Genomic DNA, 9,542 nt, shown 5'->3' with positions numbered 1-9,542 from the left:
GCATGCAGAAATCTTTCCTAGCCTTTCTAACAAGAGATCTCTTCAGCTAGAGAGGAATTCAAGATCTGCATACAAAGCCTTTGAATCTGATTTTAATTGGTAGACTGCCTTTAATCTCAAACTAGACCCTTAAGGAAGTTTTATCAATATAAATCCAGAGTGACAAAAGTGCTATTGTAATTGATGAAAATTCTTTGCCCACACATATCCTTGATCAAGAAGGAACCTATCCGATGCATAATAAAACAGGACATAAAGAGCAGTGCATTTGGTTCATGTAAAGGAGACAAATAAAGGTTTAACTCATATGTCCATCTTCACCCATTTTAGTATCTTGTTAAATCTTATTAGTAACACTGGCCCATTTCCGAGAGGCTTGCCTGGAAATGTCCAAACCATTTCTGAGGTGGGTATTGGTGGGAGTGGTGTGACTTAAACCCAGGGCCCAGAACTGCTTTCAGCAATTGCTTACAACTCCATTTAAAACCAAAATCAGGAAACTGTAGCAACAGAAGGCAACCTGATTATCGTATTGCAGCTCAATTGAGCCGTGTACAGTTATTCCAAACATCAATAAATAAATATAAATAAATAGTTTATTTAATTTCTACCACCACCACCCCGGCCGCTGAAGCAGGCTCAGGGCAGGGTCGTATGGCAGTAGCACTACCTTACAACCTGGAAAGCAAATTTTTACAAATGATACTGTTAACATAATTTAATTTCCCCCCTGAATAGTAGCTGATTAAATTGTTCAGGGCTAAGGTAATGTAGTGGCTGAATTATGGAAAGGGGAGGAACCCCCGCACTTCGCCAAGCCGCAGTCATACCTGCTACTACACAACAAAAGCTCTCAGAACTACTCAAAGCTTGAAGTTACTTTGTAATTTTTAGACTGCTGAGTTGTCACAAAGGTGCACAATGAACCGTAAACTGCTTCAGCTGCCACAGCAAGGTGGTCCAGTGTATTTTTAATCATAACTGTAGGTGTCACAAATGACAGGCCTGAATGGGGCAGGGAAGAGTCAGACCCTTAGAAAAGCATAACTGACCAAATAATATAAATCCTGATTTATCGGGAAGGCAGCCCACATTCACTCACCACAGACATTTTACATAGTAGACTGTAGATTCAGTTGTGTCATGTGGGAACTGTTCTGCTTAGGCCCAGTCTGCTTCTCAAGTTCAGACCTAAGTATTTGCCTCTTCAGATCCATCTGCTGCCCTGTCAGAGGCCTAGAACTGTGAACCACTCAGACCACACCCTGGAGTGAATTTTAACACTTCAGAAACACGAGCCAAGTTTTACATGGCTGCTTAGTCCTGAGTAGGCTTTTCACTGCTACTGCACATTTATGTCCAAGTTAACTTGAAATACCTGGTTGACACAAACCCCAGCAGAACAATAATAAGAGCTATGCAGATGGATTTTAAAACTCAATATCATAGTATTATGTAGTAACAAAGCTCACTAGTAGGCAACAGCTTCTTGAATAAGCCAAGGCAAACATGTTATTTTAGACTAAAAGGATCATTTAATTAAAACAGGACATAAAACTGGGCATTCCAAAAATAAATACACAGTATCATCATGTTCCCTACCACAATGACAAATACTGCAGAAGCAGTAAGCTGAGCAGCTGGGTAGAGCTGAAGTCGAGCTGAAGCGTTCCATATTCTTATGCTGAGTTGGGCCTTATGTGTTTCAGAACATGGCTTGTGCATATACTTAACATTGGAACAGTGGAGTAAATGTCTGTTTCTGTGTACATGTCAGGAAGCTGCCACATGCAATGTCTTCCCAGTCTCTGTACACATGGCTAAAAAACTCCCACCTTATATGATCATTAAACATGATAGTTCTTACACTTTCAAAGGATATGTAACAGAAATAGTTACATGCAAACTACCCTTGATCTCAGGTGGCTGAAGAGAAAGTCTATCCAATGAGATGTTCGTGCAAAGTCTATCATTTGTTTCACTTCACACACAGAAAACACACATGGGCACAGAGGAAGGATAGAGCTCAGATAAGTGTGTACTAGGAAAAAAAACTTTTATTGATTTTAAGAAGCAGAGAACTTTCGCAGGGTGATGACAATCAAGGCCACAATCACAGACGTGCCCAGCAGAGCAGCAATCACAATGGCACCAATGGCTCCTGGACCAAGAGACCCTGCAAGGGATAAGGGGAGAAAAAGCTGTAAGAGAGCACGTGAATGTTCTGCTCCAGCATATACTTCTGGATAATATAACTGGATAACACTGAATCAGCCTGAGGGTGGCTGTTCTGAAGCCCATCAATTGGACTCTCTAAAACCAGTAGTTGCCAATTATATTTAGCTGGTAAGTCAACCTAAGGCAGGGCAGGGCAGAGGGTTAAGAAAAAATACAGGAAGGGAACAGAGAGGCTACATTTACAGGCTAAAAAATGGTTCCAACTAGGAATAAATAAATGGCTCCTAAGCTATACTAGATATTTAAGAATGTTTAGGTAGGTGCATAAATCAGATAATGGGAGACCGCAAACATCTTGGGAGACCTCAAACATTTTCTTAAGAAAAATCCAACCTCCTGTGTCAAATAAGGGTAGTATTAGTCCTACAGGCTTGAACCCCCCCACTGCTATGGAAGCTTGCTGGGTGACCTTGGGCATACTCTTGGCCTAACCTACCTTACAGGGTTGTTGTGAGGATCAAAACAGAGGAAAGGACAATGCTTTGATTCTTCACTGGAGAAAGTTGGGGTATAAATGAAGGTACTCAGTTTTAAGTACCTTCATTTGTAAGGTAAATCGATAAAGGTACTCAGATTGATTGGCCATACTTAAATGACCTACACTTCAAACTAAATTAGAATTAGGAAACAAAAAGGAAGAGATATGAAGAATAAATGAGGGATGTGTGTGTAAAATAGAGAACTGGTACGCTATAAATGAAAAGATCGAAACTGAGATACAGCAAGATCCCAAAGGCTCTGTTTATTCAGGGATAAGCCTGGTCCTTGAGTCTCCTACATCTAAAAGTTCTGGTTTCTGTTGCAGAAATCTTATTATCTGGAAGTTTCACAAAGCCTAAAACAAGGACTGAGAGAAGCAGTATGGTGAAAAAGCCCAGATAATTCATTCACAGCATAAGTCTGGGTTTGCATCCTCCCCCTGCCCCAACCCTGCAAATAATACACGATTTGCACAATTGTGCCACAAATCTGTCAGTAACTTTGAAGTAATGTATCCTCTGCATACACTGCTGCTCATCCACACCAAGAACATCAGTTGTATGTTATTTAGAACAAAGAGATATTGTAAAATGCCAAGGGGAGCCATGTGGATAAATGCATGATAATAAGGTCTGTATTGGTGGCATTTATGGTTTACACAGCAATGTTGTTGTTGTTGTTTTAAAAAAAGGAATATACCATTCCCATCTTCAAGTTGGTGGAGATGAGTGGTGTCTTCTGGTTCATAATCAGAAGTATAAGGTGGAAATCCTGGAGAGTCTGAGAAACGAGCAGTGGTGGTGGTTTCTAAAGGCCCCCCTCCAGAGGGCAGTTCTGGTGGATCATTCCACAGTGTAGGGATGGGTCCTTGGGGGTATTCTGCTGGAACAAACACAAGTCCAGTTAGTCTCTTGACACACCAAACCCACCCCTGCAGTTTTGCTGTGCTGAGAGATACTCAAAGGTTTCCTGCCTCTTTCAGCAATATTTCAGGTTCATCTTTCTGTACAACAGCACAGAATGAACAGCATCGCTCCCTACTGGATAAAGTATAAAGAGCTGTTCAAGTGTCCTTGAACATCTAGCTCAGGGGTGTCAAACATATGGCCTGTGGGCTGGATCCAGTGCCTGCAGGGCTGCTATCCGGGTGGAGAGCTACTGGCTCTCTGCTGCTTCCTATTCCCTGTATCACAGCTCCTTTTGCCCAGTTTCTTGTATTTCCTGCTTTGCAGAGGAAAAGAAGAAAACCAAGCCTCCCTTCCATCTATTGGCTGAGGGTTCCTCCCCCCTTCTCTAGGGAGGGAGGGGGAAGGAAAGAACCAAAGAGAGAGAAAATGGAGTCCCCCGGCACTTTTAAAACCAACAACGTTTTATTCCAGGTATAAGCTTTTGTGTGCCTGCACACTTCATCGGGGGGTGGGGGGTGGAGTCCCATGGCACTTGGAGAGATCCCTCGTTTTTCGTTCTAACAGATCGGGGGGGGGGGACTTAACAGCACAGCTTGCATTCTTTATTAGTGGAAGGGAGCAAGAGTCCAGTAGCACCTTAAAGACTAATTTGTGGCAGGGCATCAGCTTTCATGAGTCACTGCTCACTTCTTCACATACAGTTAGAATGTGAGTCCATTGAAGAGTGAAGTGATTTCAGATGCCAAATGACAAGAGCAGAGAGAAGAAACGTAGGTCTCAATTCAGTGCAGGCGGATGCATTGTCTTGAGCTTCATGATCAGTTGCAATTCATCAGTCTCTTTTTCTGATCTCCCTTTGAAATTTCTTTGTAAGAGAACTGCTGCTCTTAGGTCAGCAACTGAATGCTCTCCAGTAGCACCTTAAAGACTACCAAAATTTGTGGTAGGGTATGAGCTTTTTTGAGTCACTGCTCACTTCTTCAAACTTATTTCCATTTATTCTTTGCATCCTCCTGGACTGAATCCTCCTGTACCAAATTGAGACCTAGGTTTTCTGACTCACTATCAATGCTGCGATCTCCACACCTACTACCCCTCTGCATATCACACCTAATCCAGTCAAGCCTGCTACTGCCATTTGACATCTGAAATCATCTTTATAAAGTTTAATATCTGCAGTACCTCATGTTACATTTTATGGCACACATGGCCTGGCCCAACAAAGTGGCATTTATGTCAGATACGAACCTCGTAACAAATGAGTTGAACACCTCTAATCTAGTCTGTAACGTTCAGCAGAAATTTGAGTCACCATCATTCCCTTGCCTTATTTTTGACCATCTCTTTCCTTTTTATCTATCAATAGTTTGCACTAATGCCAAATATGAATCTATGTTAATATTACTTTACATTCTACAGTGATAATATGCACAAATTGATAAAATATCTAGGTGAAACATTCTATTTGGGTAGGGCTGCCAACCTCCAGGTGGGCATGGGGATCTCCTGGAGTTACAACCAGGGTTGCCAGGTCCCTCCTGGCAATTAGCAGGTGATGGGCAGGACTTACCAGGAGAAAGAGGAAGGCCCAGGCCATGTTACTGGTGTCACACAGGAAGTGATGTCATCAGGTTGTGATACTCTGGTATTTGGGCAAATGCTCTATGGTAAAATGGCTTCTACCACAGAGCTTTTGGCTCAGATACCACAGTGTAGCCTGGACATCACTGGCATGATGACATCACTTCCTGGGCAATATGGCCGACATGGCCTGGGCCTTCCTCTTTCTCCTAGTATGTCTCCTGCCAGCCCGCTGATTGGTAGTGGGGTGGTGGGACCTGGCAGCAGGGAACCCTGCATCCACCAGGGGGCGTTGACAACCATGGTTACAACTCATATCCAGATGACACCTCATCTCCAGATGACTGGAGAAAATGGCTGCCTTGTAAGTGGACTTTATAGCATTATACCCCACTGAGGTCCTCCTAGGGTTGCCAAGTCTGGGTTGGAAAATACCTGGAGACTTTGGGGGTGGAGCCAGGAGAGGGGGTGGTTGGGGAGGGGAGGGGCCTCAGCATAGTACAATGCCATAGAGTCCACCCTTCATAGCAGCCATTTTCTCCAGGGGAGCTGATCTCTTGCGGCTGGGGATCAGTTGTAAAAGCGGGAGATCCCCAGGCCCCACCTGGAGGTTGGCAACCCTAGATTCTCCCCTCCTCAGACCCCCCAAATCTCCAGGAATTTCCCAATCTGACATTGGAGACCCTATATCTGGGTGCTCTGGTGGGCAAATATACTCTGAGTTTTCTCTAATGGCTAAATGTGGGGGGGGGGGACATGTTGGTCTAGACATAAGGATGAAGCTGCACAAAAGGGAAGAGGCAAATATTTACTTCTGAAACAGATTAACATGACTGCCCTACTGGAATCCTTTTTAACACCACTGTTCCATTTCATCTCTCCTCCTCCTTGTCCCTCTCTCTCTCTATATATATATGTTGCTGGTTGAAGTTTCACTTTCATGCATCTGGTGAAAAGGACTATGGTCCTCAGAAGCCAACTAAAGGCCAACATTTTATTTCAGTAGACTAAAGTTTGAGTCCAGCGGCACCTTTAAGACCAACAAAGTTTTATTCAAAGTATGAGCTTTCATGTGCAAGCACACTTCCTCAGATATCTGTATACCTTGAATAAAACTTTGTTGGTCTTAAAGGTGCCGCTGGACTCAAACTTTGTTCTGCTACTTCAGACCAACATGAATCTATTTTATTTCAGTGTAAACATTCATAGATTACAGGCCACTCTTCCAGATGCATAAAGAAATGTCCATGAAAGTTTATGCTAGGAAAAAAAATGTTAGGGTTGCATCCCATCAGCTGCTCTGCTAGCATACTCCCTTCCTCTCCTCACTATACGATTTTTTGACCGTGGATATGCCACATATCCTATGCAGAGTCTTGTTTAAGGGTCAAAGGGCACCCCACCACCCTGCTTGAGCCGGTAGAAAAACTGATACGTGCAGAACCTTCGTTTTTAAGATGCCATAAGTATCCTGCTTAGCTGCAAAAAATATATATTCATAGTTATTAGTCTGAAATTTGATAAGATAGCTTTTGGGGGACACAACTTGATTTTTTCTTTCTTTTCCGATTTCATAAATCTAGCTACAAGTCACATCTCAACTCCACACAATTTAAGTAGGATTAATTTTGTTCTGCAAGGGCATGATAACAAACCCTCTGACTGCATAATTTGGGGTAAATTCATTAAGCTCAAACGTGATCGCTTTCTACTCAACACATTTCTTCAAATACCTCCTGCTCATCTAATAGCAATTTGTTCTAGTTTCTTCAAATAGGCCTTGCACAGAGAAATGGGATCAAGTTTCTCAAATCATCCAGGGAGACAATGCAATAAACGAAAAGTCTGCAACATACGGAAAATAGTTACCAGAATTCAAAAACTCTCTTCCCTCTACTCCCATTTGAGCTTCCTTATAGTTCACTCTTCCCTTATCAGTCTGGATTTGGCCCATTAGTGGGACAGCATTACACATAGATGGCCAATATTAATGGGGCCTTTGCACCACCAGACTCTCCCTTGCCCCCACTATTAGCTTCTCCCTCCTGCAGCAGAGACTTGTCTGCCAGGACAGTCCAAGCAGGAGACACAGCCCTGGAGCCCGAGGTAGACAGGAGCACAGACCCTCCCCCTAACTGTGCCCCTATGATGCCTTCTCAGGTGAGATTCCATGAAAACTACATTTCCTTTGATGTTGCGATTCATGTCCTGTTTTTCCCCCTCAAGCAGGCTCTGGAGGGACTAAAAAAGCCTTTCTGTTTATATGTGGCTGGGCCCAGAAAGCAGTATCAATGCTCATTTTGTTCAGGCAGGATGAAGCTGAGGCCCTCGCAAGGACTGGAGACATTCAGCAGGGCCCTGTTGAAACCGCTGGAAATGTCACACCATGCTGCAAATTTGAACAGAGCACCCAGTTGGAGCAGGGCCATCTAATCACTGTAAGATGATCAACTGGCCTTAGGAAAAATGAAGGACCAGAGGTAACAAGTAGCTTGCCAAGACAAGGGCACATACAAGGGGTTTTATACAAATGCACGACATAAGAAAAACTCACACTTCGGACCAATGAGGAATTGAGTAAGGATTCTCCCCCACCCCCCAAGCCACAGATAAAAGATGAGCAGAGTTCGAGCTTTTGCTTTTCACCTCCGAGTGCCTAGCTTCAATATTGTACATTATTGCCAGCAAGCGAAATCAAAGCAGCTGGGCTGCCACTGCAAAAAGACAAGCAGAACCCAGCAATCCAGAGTAATTTAGACCTCTGGTACTTAAAGATTGTGAAATATACCAAAGGCATCTCTATCCTTCCAAAATTCCATTTCTAGTCTCATCATAATGGGAATGAGAAATTCAGCATGACTGAATATGAATAACTGTACTGAATCCCATGATGGGCAAGTGGCTGCTCCTCAGCCAAGTCTGGCCAAGGGACAACTGTTAGCTGGCCTACAAACTCATCCTGCACCCAGACTGATCAGTCATCTTGATCACATGAGACCATACTCGCCACACATGAAAACATGTTTAAAAAAACCCCGCATGGGTAAGCCTTTCACATGTGTTCTCTGCATTTCCTCTCACATAACTGTTTAGAAAACTATAGCTGTGGGGCAAGCTGCTACACAGGCTCTTTTAAATACCGGGCCAAACACCCTTCAAGCTACTTAATACATTCTACAGGTTTTTTTAACCTACAGCAACTGGTAACTTGGCTCTCTTGCTTAGTTAAATACTCACATTTGGAAAGCAGAGTTCACTCTTGAACAGCTTTTGAAGTTTGTCAGAAATATTGCCAGAGAAAGCATTTAGAAAAAAAATGCCAAGACAGTCTTCAGCACCTTTCTCTATAGTGGTGAGACCTGGACTGTTTCTAGATGTCAAAGTAAGGAAATCCAGTTTCTGTTTTTGCTGTTCATGTCCATTCTTAGTATTTGCTGGCCAGGTAAGTTCACCAGTGCATAAAATGTTTGGCAAGGCTGGCCTTGCCCTTCTGAGAAATGGCTGTACAAATTCTAAGGGTCCCAGAGATCACCAACTATCAGAATAAGGATGTTTGAAAATATGACTTAAATGCACAAAGTTCTCTTATACATTATCAGACCACTCAGTATTGTCTACTCTAACTAGGAGAAGCTTTCTAGGGTTTCAGGTGGAGGTCTTTCATATCACCTGCCACCTGATGTTTTTAGCTGGAGATGTCAGGGATTGAATCTGGGACCTTCTGCATGCCAAATTCTCCTACTGAGCAACAGCCCCACCCTGTGTTTTAGAAGGTTACTATCAGTTAAGTGAGACACTCAGGCTAGTAACAGGAATATCTGCCAATTAGGATGCTGGGCAGGCATACAAAATTACACAAATCAGTGGTGGCGGGCACTCCAGAACAAGGACAAGCCCAAAGAAACTTAAATAAGTGCTTCCCACTGAAGATGTGACATAGCCATGGCAAATCCTACCAAATCCAGGATCAGCCTCTTTAATTCCCAGCAGGCAAATATAATCCAATTTAGTTCAAATCATCTGAGAGAGATTGCTACAAATCCTTTCTCTTATGAAGACAGAGTATTGTCATGTATTTCAGTTGACAGGCAAGGTATACATATCTTAATAAATAGAGTATAACAAGAAAGGGGACCCGCAAAAATCGCGGGGGGAGGAGCGGGGGAGCTCCACACAGAGCAAGCGGAGGAGGAAGAAGCAGGTAAGCTTCCCCCCAATCCTGTCGGTTCCCCCGTCTCCTCCACACACACCCTCAGCTACCACCCCCAGCTCGCCGGCCCCCCCAGTCTCTCTCTTTCCCCCCCAGGTTCTCTCTCTTCCCCCCCGCTCCCCAGT

The 9,542-nt window shown here is 43.5% G+C and overlaps 1 protein-coding gene across 2 annotated transcripts in view; it reads right to left on the bottom strand.

Moving 5' to 3' along the window:
• Positions 1-2,066: 2,066 nt before the first annotated feature.
• The window catches only part of LOC107123593 (chromosome unknown open reading frame, human C2orf82), a 20,118-nt gene continuing 12,642 nt past the window's right edge, over positions 2,067-9,542 (bottom strand). Inside the window, exons 2-3 of one of the 2 annotated variants that reach the window (XM_015426845.1) lie at positions 3,418-3,600; positions 2,067-2,176 (exon numbers count right to left, since the gene is read on the bottom strand). In XM_015426845.1, coding sequence (XP_015282331.1) covers positions 2,067-2,176; positions 3,418-3,600 — 293 coding nt within the window. The remainder of the gene's footprint in view (positions 2,177-3,417; positions 3,601-9,542) is intronic. The other variant, XM_015426846.1, reaches the window with a different exon arrangement.

Source organism: Gekko japonicus, unplaced genomic scaffold (assembly GCF_001447785.1).
Source record: "Gekko japonicus isolate JY-2015 unplaced genomic scaffold, Gekko_japonicus_V1.1 scaffold14, whole genome shotgun sequence".
In the NCBI taxonomy this organism is placed as follows: domain Eukaryota; kingdom Metazoa; phylum Chordata; class Lepidosauria; order Squamata; family Gekkonidae; genus Gekko; species Gekko japonicus.
The sequence above is the reverse complement of the archived record's forward strand: the minus strand, read 5'-3'. Positions and strand labels throughout refer to the sequence as shown.